The sequence below is a fragment of the Coregonus lavaretus genome (genome assembly GCF_964263955.1).
Source record: "Coregonus lavaretus genome assembly, chromosome: 29".
Classification (NCBI taxonomy): domain Eukaryota; kingdom Metazoa; phylum Chordata; class Actinopteri; order Salmoniformes; family Salmonidae; genus Coregonus; species Coregonus lavaretus.
This window is the reverse complement of record NC_140016.1, coordinates 10,929,796-10,950,735: the sequence shown is the minus strand read 5'-3', so window position 1 is coordinate 10,950,735 and position 20,940 is coordinate 10,929,796. Positions and strand designations below refer to the sequence as shown.

The 20,940-nt window shown below is 43.7% G+C and overlaps 1 protein-coding gene across 1 annotated transcript in view; it reads right to left on the bottom strand.

Annotated features, from left to right (window-relative positions):
- The window catches only part of zdhhc2 (zDHHC palmitoyltransferase 2), a 33,874-nt gene that overhangs the window by 12,088 nt on the left and 846 nt on the right, over positions 1-20,940 (bottom strand). The window contains exons 2-3 of the mRNA XM_084147177.1: positions 7,637-7,663; positions 855-949 (exon numbers count right to left, since the gene is read on the bottom strand). Of these exons, the coding sequence (XP_084003303.1) occupies positions 855-949; positions 7,637-7,663 (122 nt within the window). The remainder of the gene's footprint in view (positions 1-854; positions 950-7,636; positions 7,664-20,940) is intronic.

Sequence of the window (20,940 nt, the reverse complement as noted above, 5' to 3'; positions counted from 1 at the left end):
CTCATCATCCAGACTAGCCTAGTTCTGTACCTCTCCCTGTACCTCATCATCCAGACTAGCCTAGTTCTGTCCCTCTCCCTGTACCTCATCATCCAGACTAGCCTAGTTCTGTACCTCTCCCTGTAGCTCATCATCCAGACTAGCCTAGTTCTGTACCTCTCCCTGTAGCTCATCATCCAGACTAGCCTAGTTCTGTACCTCTCCCTGTACCTCATCATCCAGACTAGCCTAGTTCTGTACCTCTCCCTGTACCTCATCATCCAGACTAGCCTAGTTCTGTACCTCTCCCTGTACCTCATCATCCAGACTAGCCTAGTTCTATACCTCTCCCTGTAGCTCATCATCCAGACTAGCCTAGTTCTGTACCTCTCCCTGTACCTCATCAACCAGACTAGCCTAGTTCTGTACCTCTCCCTGTACCTCATCATCCAGACTAGCCTAGTTCTGTACCTCTCCCTGTACCTCATCATCCAGACTAGCCTAGTTCTGTCCCTCTCCCTGTACCTCATCATCCAGACTAGCCTAGTTCTGTACCTCTCCCTGTACCTCATCATCCAGACTAGCCTAGTTCTGTACCTCTCCCTGTAGCTCATCATCCAGACTAGCCTAGTTCTGTACCTCTCCCTGTACCTCATCATCCAGACTAGCCTAGTTCTGTACCTCTCCCTGTACCTCATCATCCAGACTAGCCTAGTTCTGTACCTCTCCCTGTAGCTCATCATCCAGACTAGCCTAGTTCTGTACCTCTCCCTGTACCTCATCATCCAGACTAGCCTAGTTCTGTAACGCGCTCTGTACCTCATCCTTCAGACTAGACTATTTGATCAAATGCACACACACACACACACACTCACCTCTTTCAGGGGGTTCATGGGCTTGGTGAAGATGGTCTGCCAGTAGGCCCAGGTAAACAAGATGAAGACAACATGATAGGCCAGCAGATAAACAACTGGAAATAGAAAGACATACAGCTCACTGTGCAGCCAAGTCATCTGTCTGCTAGAAGCTAGATCTCTGACACAGTTTTAGAATAGACCAACAAAGAAGCCCTGTTTCCCATGAACTTGAAGTCAATAAAGTTATGATTCCTTTTCCTACCCATTGTGACATTGAACAGAGAACATTTGTCCTAAGAACCACTAGAGGAGAACGTGCCGAAGCTTTGGGACAGCCTGACGTTGGGACAGCCTGACGTTGGCACAGCCTGACTAACTGCGCTTAGATAAGGCTCTGGCAGAGATACAGTGCCTTGCAAAAGTATTCATCCCCCTTGGCATTTTTCCAATTTTGTTGCATTACAACCTGTAATTTAAATGGATTTTTATTTGGATTTCATGTAATGGACATACACAAAATAGTCCAAATTGGTGAAGTGAAATGAAAAAAATAACTTATTTCTAAAAAATAAATAATCGAAAAGTTGTGCGTGCACCCTTTACTATGAAGCCCCTAAATAAGATCTGGTGCAACCAATTACCTTCAGAAGTCACGTAATTAGTTAAATAAAGTCCACCTTTGTGCAATCTAAGTGTCACATGATCTGTCACATAATCTCAGTATATATACACCTGTTCTGAAATGCCCCAGAGTCTGCAACACCACTAAGCAAGGGGCACCACCAAGCAAGCGGCACCATGAAGACCAAGGAGCTCTCCAAACAGGTCAGGGACAAAGTTGTGGAGAAGTACAGATCAGGGTTGGGTTATAAAAAAATTACAGAAACTTTGAACATCCCACGGAGCACCATTAAATCCATTATTAAAAAATAGAAATAATATGGCACCACAACAAACCTGCCAAGAGAGGGCCGCCCACCAAAACTCACGGACCAGGCAAGGAGGGCATTAATCAGAGAGGCAACAAAGAGACCAAAGATAACCCTGAAGGACCTACAAAGCTCCACAGCGGAGATTGGAGTATATGTCCATAGGACCACTTTAAGCCGTACACTCCACAGAGCTGGGCTTTACGGAAGAGTGGCCAGAAAAAAAGCCATTTTTTAAAGAAAAAAATAAGCAAATACATTTGGTGTTTGCCAAAAGGCATGTGGGAGACTCACCAAACATATGGAAGAAGGTACTCTGGTCAGATGAGACTAGAATTGAGCTTTTTGGCCATCAAGGAAAGCGCTATGTCTGGCGCAAACCCAACACCTCTCATCACCCCGAGAACACCATCCCCACAGTGAAGCATGGTGGTGGCAGCATCATGCTGTGGGGATGTTTTTCATCGGCAGGGACTGGGAAACTGGTCAGAATTGAAGGAATGATGGATGGCGCTAAATACAGGGAAATCCTTGAGGGAAACCTGTTTCAGTCTTCCAGAGATTTGAGACTGGGACAGAGGTTCACCTTCCAGCAGGACAATGACCCTAAGCATACTGCTAAAGCAACACTTGAGTGGTTTAAGGGGAAACATTTAAGTGTCTTGGAATGGCCTAGTCAAAGCCCAGACCTAAATCCAATTGAGAATCTGTGGTATGACTTAAAGAGTGCTGTACACCAGCGGAACCCATCCAACTTGAAGGAGCTGGACAGTTTTGCCTTGAAGAATGGGCAAACATCCCAGTGTCTAGATGTGCCAAGCTTATAGAGACATACCCCAAGAGACTTGCAGCTGTAATTGCTGCAAAAGGTGGCTCTACAAAGTGCTGACTTTGGGGGGGTGAATAGTTATGCATGCTCAAGTTTTCTGTTTTTTTTGTCTTATTTCTTGTTTGTTTCACAATAACAATTATTTTGCATCTTCAAAGTGGTAGGCATGTTGTGTAAATCAAATTATACAAACCCCCCAAAAATCCATTTTAATTCCAGGTTGTAAGGCAACAAAATAGGAAAAATGCCAAGGGGGGTGAACACTTTCACTGTAACATACAGTGGGGAAAAAAAGTATTTAGTCAGTCACCAATTGTGCAAGTTCTCCCACTTAAAAAGATGAGAGAGGCCTGTAATTTTCATCATAGGTACACATCAACTATGACAGACAAATTGAGAGAAAAAAATCCAGAAAATCACATTGTAGGATTTTTAATGAATTTATTTACAAATTATGGTGGAAAATAAGTATTTGGTCACCTACAAACAAGCAAGATTTCTGGCTCTCACAGACCTGTAACTTCTTCTTTAAGAGGCTCCTCTGTCCTCCACTCGTTACCTGTATTAATGGCACCTGTTTGAACTTGTTATCTGTATAAAAGACACCTGTCCACAACCTCAAACAGTCACACTCCAAACTCCACTATGGCCAAGACCAAAGAGCTGTCAAAGGACACCAGAAACAAAATTGTAGACCTGCACCAGACTGGGAAGACTGAATCTGCAATAGGTAAGCAGCTTGGTTTGAAGAAATCAACTGTGGGAGCAATTATTAGGAAATGGAAGACATACAAGACCACTGATAATCTCCCTCGATCTGGGGCTCCACGCAAGATCTCACCCCGTGGGGTCAAAATGATCACAAGAACAGTGAGCAAAAATCCCAGAACCACACGGGGGGACCTAGTGAATAACCTGCAGAGAGCTGGGACCAAAGTAACAAAGCCTACCATCAGTATCACACTACGCCGCCAGGGACTCAAATCCTGCAGTGTGAGACGTGTCCCCCAGCTTAAGCCAGTACATGTCCAGGCCCGTCTGAAGTTTGCTAGAGTGCATTTGGATGATCCAGAAGAGGATTGGGAGAATGTAATATGGTCAGATGAAACCAAAATAGAACTTTTTGGTAAAAACTCAACTCGTCGTGTTTGGAGGACAAAGAATGCTGAGTTGCATCCAAAGAACACCATACCTACTGTGAAGCATGGGGTTGGAAACATCATGCTTTGGGGCTGTTTTTCTGCAAAGGGACCAGGACGACTGATCCGTGTAAAGGAAAGAATGAATGGGGCCATGTATCGTGAGATTTTGAGTGAAAACCTCCTTCCATCAGCAAGGGCATTGAAGATGAAACGTGGCTGGGTCTTTCAGCATGACAATGATCCCAAACACACCGCCCGGGCAACGAAGGAGTGGCTTCGTAAGAAGCATTTCAAGGTCCTGGAGTGGTCTAGCCAGTCTCCAGATCTCAACCCCATAGATAATCTTTGGAGGGAGTTGAAAGTCCGTGTTGCCCAGCGACAGCCCCAAAACATCACTGCTCTAGAGGAGATCTGCATGGAGGAATGGGCCAAAATACCAGCAACAGTGTGTGAAAACCTTGTGAAGACTTACAGAAAACATTTGACCTGTGTCATTGCCAACAAAGGGTATATAACAAAGTATTGAGAAACTTTTGTTATTGACCAAATACTTTTTTTCCACCATAATTTGCAAATAAATTCATTAAAAATCCTACAATGTAATTTTCTGAATTTTTTTTTCTCATTTTGTCTGTCATAGTTGACGTGTACCTATGATGAAAATTACAGGCCTCTCTCATCTTTTTAAGTGGGAGAATTTGCACAATTGTTGGCTGACTAAATACTTTTTTTCCCCACTGTAAGTATTTTTGAGCTATGATTTCCAAACAAGATCATTACAATCATATTGCAATCACTGGCCACTTTAAGAAATGGAACACTAGTCACTTTAATAATGTTTACATATCATGCACTACTCATCTCATATGTATATACTGCATTCTATTCTATAATATTCTTCTGTATCTTAGTCCATGCCGCTCTGTCATTGCTTGTCCATATATGTATATATTCTTAAATCCCATTCCTTACTTTTTTGTGTGTATTGGGTATATGTTGTGTAATGGTTAGATACTACTGCACTGTCGGAGCTAGAAGCATAAGCATTTCACTACACCCGCTATAACATCTGCTAAACACGTGTATGTGACAAATAAGATTTGATTTGATTTGATTTGATAAAATGTTGGTCTTTTGGGATCTTATTTATTCTACTATGATGAAGCTTGTAGAGATGATTAGGCTAGCTACAGTGAATGTCTCTATTGGGTTCCAGCCTGTGTAGATGAGGGACTTGGAGAATATCATATTCAACTGTTTCTAACTGTGTACTCCCAGACCCATCATGCAACATCATCCTCATTCCTGCGTGTCTGGCCTCTCCTGACTCTGACTGTGTAGATAACTGATTCAGACCTGACAGAGGAAACATACATTTATGGGTTCTTAGACAAGACCTTTAACAGTCCTACTTCCTCTCCCACAATGGTACTAATCACTTGGAAATCGGTCTTACTAATGGATGCTGTTGCCACACGACTGCCCATAGATAAGCCTCAACCTCTGGGTTATTCATCTGGCATGGTATCAGTGTTCATCATATCATACTACTACTGTCAGGTATCAGTGTTCATCATAGGGGAAAGTGGGGTAAGTTGAGCCATTTTTTACATTCAGCATCACTCCGTCAAGGGAAATATATAATTTCTAACAAAGATATCTACATATATTTCAGGATGTTGTGTATCGCTGGAAATAATCAGAATTCATGTAAATGTTACAGTCTTGAAAACATAGCTTGTACAAAAAAAGTGGTCTCTTGGGACAACTTACCCTGGGTATGGGGTAAGTTGAGCCGCAGGACAGGGTGAGTTAAGCCACATAAAAATGTCTGTACTTAATTAAATATTACCTGGAGGTGTGTTTTGGGTCATTGTCCTGTTGAAAAACAAATGATAGTCTCACTAAGCCCAAACCAGATGGGATGGCGTGTCGCTGCAGAATGCTGTGGTACCCATGCTGGTTAAGTGTGCCTTGAATTCTAAATAAATCACCGGCAGTGTCACCAGCAATGCACCCCCACACCATCACACCTCCTCCTCCATGCTTCACGGTGGGAACCACACATGCGGAGATCATCCGTTCACCTACTCTGCGTCTCACAAAGACACGGCGGTTGGAACAAAAAATCTCAAATTTGGACTCATCAGACCAAAGGACAGATTTACACTGGTCTAATGTGCATTGCTCGTGTTTCTTGGCCCAAGCAAGTCTCTTCTTCTTATTGGTGTCCTTTAGTAGTGGTTTCTTTGCAGCAATTAGACCATGAAGGCCTGATTCACAGTCTCCTCTGAACAGTTGATGTTGCGATGTGTCTGTTACTTGAACTCTGTGAAGCATTTATTTGGGCTGCAATCTGAGGAGCAGTTAACTCTAATGAACTTATCCTCTGCAGCAGAGGTAACTCTGGGTCTTCCATTCCTGTGGCGCTCCTCATGAGAGCCAGTTTCATCATAGTGCTTGATGGTTTTTGCGACAGCACTTGAAGAAACTTTCAAATTTCTTGACAATTTCTGGATTGACTGACATTCATGTCTTAAAATAATATGGGACTGTCATTTCTCTTTGCTTATTTGAGCTGTTCTTTCCATAATATGGACTTGGTCTTTTACCAAATAGGGTTATCTTCTGTATACCAACCCTACCTTGTCACAACACAACTGATTGGCTCAAACGCATTAAGAAGGAAAGATATTCCACAAATTAACTTTTAACGAGGCACACCTGTTAATTTAAATGCATGCCAGTTGACTACCTCATGAAGCTGGTTGAGAGAATGCCAAGAGTGTGCAAAGCTGTCATCAAGGCAAAGGGTGGCTACTTTGAAGAATTTACTTTGAAGAATTTGTTTAACACTTTTATGGTTACTACATGATGTGTTATTTCATCGTTTTGATGTCTTCACTATTATTCTACAATGTAGAAAATAGTAAAAATAAAGAAAAACCCTGGAAAGAGCAGGTGTGTCCAAACTTTTGCCCAAACTTTTGCCTGGTACTGTACATATTACCTCAATTACCTCGACTAACCTGTACCCCCCACACATTGACTATAGCCTCGTTATTGTTATTTTACTGTGTTACTTTATATATATATATATATATATATATTTTTTTTTTTTACTTTAGTTTATTTAGTAAATGTTTTCTTAAATCTTATTGTTCTTAAAACTGCATTGTTGGTTAGGGGCTTGTAATTAAGCATTTCACGGTAACGTCTACACCTGTTGTATTCGGCGCATGTGACAAATAACATTTGATTTGATTAGATTAGATTGTTTTGTATTTTAATCATTTTAAGCATCTCTTAACACAGGCTTAACACCTAACAAACACTTTTAACATAGGCCAGGCCCTGTTGTTACCTCATATCCCAGCAATAATGCCTTGCATTACGCCTGGGAAGAAAACACTTCAATTTGCTCAACTTGCCATTGGCTCAACCATTGGCTCAACTTACCCCAAGGCAAACATTTGGACTATATTAGCCCACACAATATAAGGATGCACTTTCATAATAGGTTTATGACCTCATATTGAAGCTTGTAGAGACCCCAACTGATGTATAGAACAATCTTTAAATGATCTACATTGGTTTAGATACAAGCATCATTAAACCTCTAACACAATAAATTCATTTGACTTGGTGAAAATCTGTTTTTTGGACCTAACTTGCTTACCACTTTTCCATGTGGTTTCTTCCTTCACAGACTCCATGAAATGATGACCTCTTCCTAAATATTTGGTCAAATTATTAATTTTGTGTATGGTTTCCTGGAAACAAGGGTGGCTCAACTTACCCCTTTGACTCAACTTGCCCCACTCTCCCCTATCATACTGCTACTGGCAGGTATCAGTGTTCATCATACTGTAGAAGAAGCTATATGGGTCAGGGACTTACTCTTCTGTCCAATGTTGTCGATGGATTCTGAAAAGAGAAGATGAGAAATGTGCAGTCACGTCTCTGTGTTGTTTATTGCATTATGGACAAATAAAGAATGGAAATGTTTTGAACATTTTCAGCAGCATCCCTCTTCAGTATAATGTGTTGGCACAATGTGTAGATTGTGCTGAAAACAAATGATATTTTCCACTTGGTGTACTTGGCATCAATATCCTTGGAACACAAATGATAGTTTAATAACGATAAATAGCTGAAGATGACACAGACATCCAGGAAGTGCGCTGAATCCCAATACTGTAAGTGCCATTTGACACATCAAACTCCTACGACCTCCAGAAACATAATCACGACCTGATCCAATCATAAATTACTGTCCTTGTTTTACCTTTTGATATAATAAAGCATTACTGTGCATTAACACAAAAGCAGTGAAAACAACAGTAGCATGGTGCTTGGTACAGTCTGTGCGTGAACGCTGACTGTGGCAGCTGCTCCACCTGCGGCAGGGCTGAGACAAAGCTGATCACATGACAGGATCAGCACCCCAGTCCTCAACACACTGGATCTGCTCAGCTAATATACATGAGTAGCACCCTACTACACACACCTACTAATACACCTATACACATGAAAAGCAGGGTTTGGAACCGGTTCACGGAACAGAACAGAAAACCGGAAAATAAATACATTTTTCAAGGAATAGAATCAGAACTGGGAACGAAAGTGATCTATACTGTTCCGGAACAGAACCTTTATTATAAAATATAGATTTTTCCCCCCCAAATCAAATCAAATCAAATGTTATTTGTCACATACACGTGTTTAGCAGATGTTATAGCGGGTGAACACAACAAATAGTATAAACACAACAAATGGTATATTAATTACCATGCCCTGTTTTGCCAATGTAACGACACTGGGCCTGCCAGCAGACCGGGACAGAGGCTATATGCCGGTGTACACTCATTATCTGAGGTTGGGGGGGGCGGTGTATAATCATGTAAATCCAAATAATGTAATTCCAAAATTGCATTCTGATTGGGCACCTAGCCATGCAATGTCATAAGGTACGGCCTTCATTACCTTGTTTAGGGAGCTTATTGGATCACAGGGTGGGGTCAAATTGACCGTTTATTTTCTCGCAGAGAGGGAAAAAGGTTGTTCACTTTTGCAGCTAGCTTTGTTAATTTTTGTTAGTGGCACACTGAATAATTATAGCTAGTTGGCTAAGCTTTGATCAGCATGGATATCCGAAAATGGCTGGGCACTGCCAAGAGCAAAAAAACTGAGGACCACCATGTCTAAACCGATGCCAAGCTCACCGAGCAGCCTGCTAGCCCGACCACTGAGATTGAAGAGCCTAGAAGCAAATGCCCCCACGCCGCCTGCTTCCCAACAAGATGGAGAACAGCCATAGCCTAGCACCAGCAGCACGAGGGTAACATCACAACAAGCAGCTGCACCTCCGTTACCCCAGCCACTAGCACCTGACCACCTCAGTGATGAGGAGCCAGCATTACCCCAGCTACTAGCACCTGACCAACTCAGTGATGAGGAGCCAGCGTTACCCCAGCCACTAGCACCTGACCACCTCGGTGATGAGGAGCCAGCGTTACCCCAGCTACTAGCACCTGACCAACTCAGTGATGAGGAGCCAGCGTTACCCCAGCCACTAGCACCTGACCACCTCAGTGATGAGGAGCCAGCGTTACCCCAGCTACTAGCACCTGACCAACTCAGTGATGAGGAGCCAGCGTTACCCCAGCCACTAGCACCTGACCACCTCGGTGATGAGGAGCCAGCGTTACCCCAGCCACCTGACCACCTCAGTGATGAGGAGCCAGCGTTACCCCAGCCACCTGACCACCTCAGTGATGAGGAGCCAGCGTTACCCCAGCCACTAGCACCTGACCACCTCGGTGATGAGGAGCCAGCGTTACCCCAGCCACCTGACCACCTCGGTGATGAGGAGCCAGCGTTACCCCAGCCACTAGCACCTGACCACCTCGGTGATGAGGAGCCAGCGTTACCCCAGCCACCTGACCACCTCAGTGATGAGGAGCCAGCGTTACCCCAGCCACTAGCACCTGACCACCTCGGTGATGAGGAGCCAGCGTTACCCCAGCCACCTGACCACCTCGGTGATGAGGAGCCAGCGTTACCCCAGCCACTAGCACCTGACCACCTCGGTGATGAGGAGCCAGCGTTACCCCAGCAACCTGACCACCTCGGTGATGAGGAGCCAGCGTTACCCCAGCCACCTGACTACCTCAGTGATGAGGAGCCAGCGTTACCCCAGCCACTTGCACCTGACCACCTCGGTGATGAGCAGCCAGCGTTACCCCAGCCACTAGCACGGTCAGGTGCTCAGCGTTACCCCAGCCACCTGACCACCTCAGTGATGAGGAGCCAACGTTACCCCAGCCACCTGACCACCTCACTGATGAGGAGCCAGCGTTACCCCAGCCACTTGCACCTGACCACCTCGGTGATGAGGAGCCAGCGTTACCCCAGCCACCTGACCACCTCAGTGATGAGGAGCCAGCATTACCCCAGCCACTAGCACCTGACCACCTCGGTGATGAGGAGCCAGCGTTACCCCAGCCACTAGCACGGTCAGGTGCTCAGCGTTACCCCAGCCACCTGACCACCTCAGTGATGAGGAGCCAGCGTTACCCCAGCCACCTGACCACCTCGGTGATGAGGAGCCAGCGTTACCCCAGCCACTAGCACCTGACGACCTCTGTGATGAGGAGCCAGCGTTACCCCAGCCACTACCACCTGATGACCTCTGTGATGAGGAGCCAGCGTTACCCCAGCCACTAGCACCTGACCACCTCGGTTGACTTACCCCAGCCACATTTTCAGTGGGAGAAAGCAGGCCTTTTGTAGCCTCTGGTTCAAGGTATGCATTTGGTTGTGGTGCACACTATATATTGTCTGAGGAGGCGATAGAGGACTTGTTCAATGTGTGTAGCTCTCTGTACAATTTCTTTAGGAAACCCACGGTGGCTGCACAGTACACTGGAGAAAAACTGAAAAGAGTTCTTGATCAGAGATGGACTGGCCACCTCGCCACGTTGTCAGTCATTTTGAAATCAAGTGACAACATCACAGAGATGCTCAGTGAAATCTACTCGCGCATATGGCACAGATGTGAGACTTGAGGCCACAGGCTTATTGAAAGCAGTGACAGAGCCGAACTTTACGTTTATTGTGAACATGACTCACACAATCCTGGGGCTCCTCGACCCTCCTAACGAGTTACTGCAGTCAGAAGCTACTGATCTGCACACTGGTGTCAAACTTGTCCGCAGTACTTATGGGCGCGTTGAAAAACTGCGATGTGATGCTGAATTCGAAAAGCTTTGGGAGGCATGCTGGGAGGGTACGAGCACACCAGCTCCAAGCAAACGACTGAGACTGATGAGTAAAACCCTGCAAGAATATGTAGTTGAAAGCATAGTGGGTCAGCATGATTGATGGAAGAAGAAGAGATGACTGTTTTTCAGCACTTTCGATGCCGTGCTGTAGTCCGTGTGTAACGCCAGGGTTGTGGGTTCGTTTCCCACGGGGGACCAGTATGAAAAATCAATAAAAAATCAATGCACTCACTAACTGTAAGTCGCTCTGGATAAGAGCGTCTGCTAAATGACTAAAATGTAAATGTAAAATGTGCTGGCGGAAATGTCATCACGACTTAGCGAAGGAAGTAGTCAACTAGTGGAAGCTCTGTGTACCATGGATCCTGAAAGCCCAAACTTGTGGGATGTGAACAAGCCATTGATATTAATAGAGATTCAGCTTTTGCATTATGTTATGGGTGTAGAGACAATGACCAATGTAGCCTATTGGTTGCGCTCGGAGGTGAGCCCTATTGTCCTGGCTGTCCACTCCGGTGGTGCTGAAATTGGCAGCATTGGCGCTGACTGGCGGTAGCCTTCAGTCCATGGTCCTGAATTGATGGTTACGGCGTGTGCTGTTTTAATGAACACATCTTGGGCTACTAGTCTTTGTGGGGCTTCTCTTCAACATGGCATGCTTTCTTGTGTACAGTTGTTGTGTATGTGGCTGCAGTGCAGGCCTACATTTTAGTACATGTTGTATGTCAGAGTAGTATAGGACCAATATCGTGTGTAGCCTACTAAAATAAGTAGGTAAATGTTCACTATTTTATCATTAATTTTCATTACACAGTCGTTGTGTGATAGGCTACTATAAAACTGATATCAATACTTTGAAAACGACCCATAGCCTACTTTTTTGCCCCCTCCCTGCTCTCTTGCTATAGCGTGTGTGTGGGTGCCTGCGTACATGTGTGTGTGCTCTCTGAATTTGCATTTACTCTTATCTTATTAAAATTGTCTACTTCCATGTAGGAAATGTAACATCAGCTATGAATACAGAATATGCACTTAGTTTGATTTAGTTTGCTTTTCTGAAACTCTCCCACAGAAAATATTGTGCACCTGGAGAAGTGGCGGCTTGGCTTACTGTAGGTTACGCTCATCGCGTAGTGTCACAAATTCAAAAGAAATGTAGCCTATAGTTCTAATGATTGAAGTTTAAGCTATGAAGCCTGTTAGAATCTTTGATAGCCTAGTGGTGCTCATCCTGTTGGTAGGCGCAAATTATGTGTAGGACTACGGCAGATACGGCTGCATTTTGTATACTCTTGTATGTCATAATGGGGCGCATATCTTTCTTGTGTTATTATACAAAACAACGGTTGTTGATGTGTAAGGCTACATTTCAGATACATTTTTGTACATTTGAACAGCAGTAGGGTCAATCTACCTTGTTTTATTATGGCTCTAAAGCAATACTAGTTGTGCCCCCTCATGGATTTAATATGCCCCCTCAGGCATGTCATCCTGGAGCCGGACCTGCTCTCTCGTTCTCTCCCCACCCGCAAAATGTCAGTTGCATCTCGGCACTTGTCTTTCCATAACGCATGTAAACAACTCACTAAGCTATAGCTTGCCCGCTTCCTAGCAAGCTGCTCTATCCGCACTGCATGATTGGTTAAGTAATTTAATGTCGAGATAAATGTAAAAAAAATTAACGATTTCAGATGTTTAAAACGCAACAGAAAGGAACGATATAAAGCAGTACTTTTGGGGGGTTTCGAACCGGTTCATAACTTTATTTTGCTGGGCGAAACAATGTAACGGAACTAAAAAATATTGGTTCTGTTTAGAACGAAACGATTGGGAAATAATTTAGGATCCAACCCTTGCTTAATACACACCAACAGCACCAACACACACCTAATACACATCAACAGCATCCACCAAATACCTAATAAACAATATGAACAGCACCGAAAAGACAGGACCAGCTCCCTAATTGAGACACAGCATCCTACACACACAGTTGAAGTCGAAAGTTTACATACACCATAGCCAAATACATTTAAACTCAGTTTTTCACAATTCCTGACATTTAATCCTAGTAACAATTCCCTGTCTTAGGTCAGTTAGGATCACCACTTTATTTTAAGAATGTGAAATGTCAGAATAATAGTAGAGAGAATGATTTATTTCAGCTTTTATTTCTTTCATCACATTCCCAGTGGGTCAGAAGTTTACATACACTCAATTAGTATTTGGTAGCATTGCCTTTAAATTGTTTAACTTGGGTCAAACGTTTCGGGTAGCCTTCCACAAGCTTCCCACAATAAGTTGGGTGAATTTTGGCCCATTCCTCCTGACAGAGCTGGTGTAACTGAGTCAGATTTGTAGGCCTCCTTGCTCGCACACGCTTTTGTAGTTCTGCCCACACATTTTCTATAGGATTGAGGTCAGGGCTTTGCGATGGCCACTCCAATACCTTGACTTTGTTGTCCTTAAGCCATTTTGCCACAACCTTGGAAGTATGCTTGGGGTCATTGTCCATTTGGAAGACCCATTTGCGACCAAGCTTTAACTTCCTGACTGATGTCTTGAATTGTCCTTCCTCATGATGCCATATATTTTGTGAAGCGCACCAGTCCCTCCTGCAGCAAAGCACCCCCACAGCATGATGCTGCCACCCCCGTGCTTCACGGTTGGGATGGTGTTCTTCGGCTTGGAAGCGTCCATCTTTTTCCTCCAAACATAACGATGGTCATTATGGCCAAACAGTTCTATATTTGTTTCATCAGACCAGAGGACATTTCTCCAAAAAGTACGATCTTTGTCCCCATGTGCAGTTGCAAACCGTAGTCTGACTTTTTTATGGCGGTTTTGGATTAGTGGCTTCTTCCTTGCTGAGTGGCCTTTCAGGTTATGTCGATATAGGACTAGTTTTACTGTGTATATAGATACTTTTGTACCTGTTCCCTCCAGCATCTTCACAAGGTCCTTTGCTGTTGTTCTGGGATTGATTTGCACTTTTCGCACCAAAGTACGTTCATCTCTAGGAGACAGAACGCGTCTCCTTCTTGAGCGGTATGACGGCTGCGTGGTCCCATGGTGTTTCTACTTGCATACTATTGTTTGTACAGATGAACGTGGTACCTTCAGGCATTTGGAAATTGCTCCCAAGGATGAACCAGACTTGTGGAGGTCTACAATTCTTTTACATTTACATTTACATTTTACATTTTAGTCATTTAGCAGACACTCTTATCCAGAGCGACTTACAGTTAGTGATTGCATACATTTTTCTGAGGTCTTGGCTGATTTCTTTTGATTTTCCCATGATGTAAAGCAAAGAGGCACTGAGTTTGAAGGTAGGCCTTGAAATACATCCACAGGTACACCTCCAATTGACTCAAATGATGTCAATTAGCATATCAGAAGCTTCTAAAGCCATGACATCAATTTCTGGAATTTTCCAAGCTCTTTAAAGGCACAGTCAATTTAGTGTATGTAAACTTCTGACCCACTGGAATTGTGATACAGTGAATTATAAGTGAAATAATCTGTCTGTAAACAATTGTTGGAAAAATTACTTGTGTCATGCACAAAGTAGATGTCCTAACCAACTTGCCAAAACGATAGTTTGTTAACAACAAATGTGTGGAGTGGTTGAAAAAAGAGTTTTAATGACTCCAACCTAAGTGTATGTAAACTTCTGACTTCAAGGAGGAGCACACCCAGGGATGGATATTAAGCTAGCCAGCTAGCCCGAGGCTAGTACTGTTCAGACCGTACCAAACTAGCCTGCCGTCTAGAGAAATTGTGTCTTTTCAAATATTGCATGACACAGATTTTGGACCTGGGCTAGTAAAAATGGCAATCTACTAACCTGGCTGGCCAATGCCCAAAATTCTTAAATTCCATCCCTGAGCACACATTAGCTTCACAGGCTCAGAGCACACTGCAGTCTGCACAACACACAGTCAGAGCTGAGGAAAGGTGATCTGAGCAACTGAAACAAGGCAAACAGCCAAAGAGCCTGTGTGTGTGTGTGTGTGTGTGTGTGTGTGTGTGTGCGTGCGTGCGTGCGTGCGTGCGTGCGTGCGTGCGCGTGCGTGTGTGTGTCCTGCTATTGTAACAGAGCCCAGGTCTGCGACTCAAGGACTTTCACAGGTGAACTAGCTGTCATAGCCATAGCTAGCATCCCTCTCTGTTTGAGCCAGGTGTTTGAGTAGGTTAAACTAGCTAGCTGCATTCACTAGCTAAGTGAAAGAAGAAATAAAATCAAACTAAATATCTCTCTCTCTCTCTCTCTCTCTCTCTCTCTCTCTCTCTCTCTCTCTCTCTCTCTCTCTCTCTCTCTCTCTTAGCTTTGTTCCAAACTGTTCAACTAATGTATTTCTCTCTCTTTGAGTCAACTACTCATCACATTTTATGCACTGCAGTGCTAGCTGTAGCTTATGCTTTCAGTACTACACTATATATACAAAAGTATGTGGACACCCCTTCAAATTAGTGGATTCGGCTATTTCAGCCACTCCTGTTGCTGGCAGGTGTATAAAATCGATGCAATCTCCACAGACAAACATTGGCAGTAGAATGGCCTTACTGAAGAGCTCAATGACTTTCAATGTGGCACCATCATAGGATGCCACCTTCCAAACAGTTTGTCAAATTTCTGCCCTGTTAGAGCTGCCCTCGTCAACTGTAAGTGCTGTTATTCTGAAGTGGAAACGTCTAGGAGCAACAACGGCTCAGCCGCGAAGTGGTAGGCCACAAGAGCTCACAGAACAGGACAGCTGAGTGCTGAAGCGCGTAACGCGTAAAAATCATCTGTCCTTGGTTGCAACACTCACTACCGAGTTCCAAACTGCCTCTGGAAGCAACATCAGCACAATAATTGTTCTTCGGGAGCTTTGTGAAATGGGTTTCCATGGCCGAACAGCCGCACACAAGCCTAAGATCACCATGCACAATGCCAAGCGACGGCTGGAGTGGTGTAAAGCTCGCCGCCGTTGGACTCTGGAGCAGTGGAAATGCGTTCTCTGGAGTGATGAATCACGTTTCACCATCTGGCAGTCTGACGGAGGATTCTGGGTTTGGCGGATGCCAGGAGAACGCTCCTGCCCGAATGCATAGTGCCAACTGTAAAGTTTGGTGGGGGAGGAATAATGGTCTGGGGCTGTTTTTCATGGTTCAGGCCCCTTAGTTCCAGTAAAGGGAAATCTTAACGCTACAGCATACAATTACATTCTAGACGTTTCTGTGCTTCCAACTTTGTGGCAACAGTTTTGGGAAGGCCCTTTCCTGCCCCCGTGCACAAAGCGAGGTCCATGCAGAAATGGTTTGTCGAGATCGGTGTGGAAGAACTTGATTGGCCTGCACAGAGCCCTGACCTCAACCCCATCAAACACCTTTGGGATGAATTGGAATGCCGACTGCGAGCCAGGCCTAATCGCCCAACATCAGTGACCTCACTAATGCTCTTGTGGCTGAATGTGGTCCTCTGTAGCTCAATTGGTAGAGCATGGCGCTTGTAACGCCAGGGTAGTGGGTTCGATCCCCGGGACCACCCATACGTAAAAATGTATGCACACATGACTGTAAGTCGCTTTGGATAAAAGCGTCTGCTAAATGGCATATTATGAATGGAAGCAAGTCGCCGCAGCAATGTTCCAGCATCTAGTGGAAAGCCTTCCCAGAAGAGTGGAGGCTATTACAGCAGCAAAGTGGGGACCAACTCCATATTAATGCCCATGATTTTGGAACGAGATGTTCGACGAGCAGGTGTCCACATACTTTTGGTCATGTCGTGTAGATTAATTTTCTGATCCTTTGATTCGGTGGACAACATGTCAGTTCATGCTGCAAGAGCTCTAATAGGTTGGAGGACGTCCTCCGGAAGTTGCCATATTTACTGTGTAAGTCTATAGAAGGGGGTGAGAACCATGAGCCTCCAAGGTTTTGTATTGAAGTCAATGTACCCAGAGGAGGACGGAAGCTAGCTGTCCTCCGGCTACACCATGGTGCTACCCTATAGAGTGCTGTAGATGCTACGATAGACCTTCATTGCAAAACAGTGTGTTTTAATCAATTATTTGGTGACGTGAATATAATTAGTACAGTTTTATCTAAAAAGGATAACTTTTTAAATGTTTCACTATTTATATTTTTATGAAATTAACTGAGGAGGATGGTCCACCCTTTCCTCCTCTGAGGAGCCTCCACTGTCACAGATATGTGACTAACATTTTGTCAACTTTAAAGACCCTGCTGCCATTTTTAAAGATAGTTTTAATGAAATCTAGGTCAGGCAGAGATTGCATGTGAGTCAGACAATTGGATTAACAGAGGGATCAGCTGACGATATCCTCATACAGTTATCTCTGGACCTCATCACACCACATTCTGGCCGGAGGCAACAACACTTCTAGTCCTATCTTACTGGTTTCATTACATATAGGAGAAAACTACAAATATATATATATATATATAAGTAATTTTACAGTCAATGCAAATATCAAACTATCATATTAGTTGTATGCACTAAAAGCATTGATAATAACAGATTAATCAATTAAATATACTTAACAACATCCACTGAGAACTTTACTTGAGCCCCAGAGTGTTTCCTGGTCAGGCCACATGGTTAGGAATAACTCTATAGAGCCAGTCAGAGAGGTTCAGACTGTCTTACCTCCGGGGTAGAGGAGTGTTTTGACAAAGTGATAGACTCTGTTACTGGCCATAATATTGTGTTCTAAGATGAACGTGGAAAGATGCCCTGTTTTAGATAGTGTTTAGAATACCAGGAAGAAAACAGGAGTCTCTAGAGTCAGGGAGGGTCAACCTGACTGGGCTGATGACTGGGCTGGCTGGGAGGGTCAACCTGACTGGGCTGATGACTGGGCTGGCTGGGAGGGTCAACCTGACTGGGCTGATGACTGGACTGGCTGGGAGGGTCAACCTGACTGGGCTGATGACTGGGCTGGCTGGGAGGGTCAACCTGACTGGGCTGATGACTGGGCTGGCTGGGAGGGTCAACCTGACTGGGCTGATGACTGGGCTGGCTGGGAGGGTCAACCTGACTGGGCTGATGACTGGACTGGCTGGGAGGGTCAACCTGACTGGGCTGATGACTGGGCTGGCTAGGAGAGGAACTCGAAGTCATGACATCAACACTCTCACCTGAGACGCTGTAGTGCAGCGGTGTTGAATTAGGGCAGCAACACTCTCACCGGAGACCATAGAATTAGGAATTTGAATACTAGAATGGAAATGAACCTTATGATGGGATAAAGGTCAGCCATTTTGGTCAGGGAATTGGACAACCATGGTTTGCCAGTGCTGTGATGAGATATTGTGTAAAATGATGGATTTGAAGAGTTTATCTGCACTGTATGTTAGCTAGCTAGCCAGCCATCCAGTTTTAGAGGAATGATTCCATTAATTTTTCTAATTAATTGCTAATATGCCAACATTCCATTCAAACAATGCAGTCAATCCACAGCCATGCACTGGCTAAAATCAGTTGATGATAGGGATTTAGACAAGTTGTAAATGCAACAAGTACTGATATTGTATCATATAATAGCACTCACAGCTTTACAAGAAAACTAAAATGGAGACATTTATGGTTTATTTACATATACTGTATTCTAAGGTTATTTATACAGAAATTACATTTAAAAAATAATAATAATAATACATTGGGCAGAATGCCAAAGACATAGACAAAACAGGTCATTATTCACCATTTGTAGAATGTTAGCTCAAAGTCAGCTGACATGGTTGTTGTTAAAGCTAAAAACAATGTGCGTGTCAAACAGAAGAGGAATTGATTGGACAATAGACTGATGATAGTACATACACTGTACAAGCACATCAACATTCAAAAACTATACTTTGCAACCACTGCTCTTTCAATCCAGACTAATTTGCGTGTGATGCTTCTTGGTAAATACAGAGTCCATTTGCAGAGGAGGTGGTGACCTGACATACTGCCAAATAGATCAAGGAGTGGGCTGGCCCTGGTTTCCTCTGACACACACAGAGCTCCTCACCTCAGGAATCAGTACCCCTATTCAGGCCAATTCAATATGTGTAATATTCTGCTCTTTTACACTATAATTTAACAAAATGTAACATTGGCAGTCTAAAAAACAGCCTTGAAAGCTAATGGGAATCTAAATGTCTGAAATGGCACCCTACTGTGGTCCTCTGTAGCACGGCGCTTGTAACGCCAGGGTAGTGGGTTCGATCCCCAGGACCACCCATACACAAAAATGTATGCACGCATGACTGTAAGTCGCTTTGGATAAAAGCGTCTGCTAAATGGCATATTATTATTACCTTTGATCAGAGTCCATAGGGCCCTTAGACTACTTGTTCTAAATCAAGTGCTGATCACGTCAAAGTGTTGTGGTGAATGTGTGACACATGAACACATGCAATGAATGTTGTCAGAGCTGTATGAAGTAGTAGTACGTACATACAATCCATCCATACAGGCACAGGATAGTACAGTCACATATATATATATACATATATGGCTCTGGTCCAGGCCATCAATCTGCCAAACCCATCCTTGTGAGGTGATCTTTTCACCTGGAGAGGAACTCAAATGGAGGGGACTTGATTTTTCATAGTCATAAAAATGTCAAAGCAGATCAAAATTTGAATGTTTTACATACTACAAGTTGATATACACCCTTCAATTTCCTCAGGAATTGTTTTTTGTATAGTTGTTTGGATTATAATAAATGGCTATACATACAGTACCAGTCAAAAGTTTTAGAACACCTACTCATTCAATAGTTTTTCTTTATTTTTACTATTTTCTGCATTGTAGAATAATAGTGAAGACATCGAAACTATGAAGTAACACATATGGAATCATGTAGTAACCAAAAAAGTGTTAAACAAATCAAAATATATTTTATATTTGAGATTCTTCAAATAGCCACCCTTTGCCTTGATGACAGCTTTGCATTCTCTCAACCAGCTTTACCTGGAGTGCTTTTCCAGTAGTCTTGAAGGAGTTCCCACATATGCTGAGCACTTGTTGGCTTCTTTTCCTTCACTCTGCGGTCCGTCTCATTCCAAACCATCTCAATTTGGTTGAGGTCAGGTGATTGTTGAGACCAGGTCATCTGATGCAGCACCGCATCACTCTCCTTCTTGGTAAAATAGCCCTTACACAGCCTGGAGGTGTGTTGCGTCATTGTCCTGTTGAAAAACAAATGATAGTCCCACTAAGCCCAAACCAGATGGGATGGCGTACCACCAAAGTGGTTTCTTTGCAGCAAATCGACCATGAAGGCCTGATTCACACAGTCTCCTCTGAGCAGTTGATGTTGAGATGTGTCTGTTACTTGAACTGTGTGAAGCATTTATTTGGGCTGCAACTTCTTAGGCTGGTAACTCTAATGAACTTATCCTCTGCAGTAGAGGTAAATCTGGGTCTTCCATTCCTGTGGCGGTCCTCATGAGAGCCAGTTTCATCATAGTGCTTGATGGTTTTTGCGACTGTACTTGAAGAAACTTTCAAAGTTCTTGATTGACATTTTCTGTATTGGCTGACCTTCATGTCTTAAAGTGATGATGGACTGTCATTTCTCTTTGCTTATTTGAGCTGTTCTTGCCATAATATGGACTTGGTCTTTTACCAAATAGGGTTATCTTCTGTATACCCCCCCTACCTTGTCACAACAGAACTGATTGGCTCAAACGCATTAAGAAGGAAAGAAATTCCACAAATTAACTTTTAAGAAGGCACACCTGTTAATTGAAATGCATTCCAGGTGACTACCTCATGAAGCTGGTTGAGAGAATGCCAAGAGTGTGCAAAGCTGTCATCAAGACAAAGGGTGGCTATTTGAAGAATCTCAAATATAAAATATATTTTGATTTGTTTAACACTTTTTTGGTTAATACCTGATTCCATATGTGTTATTT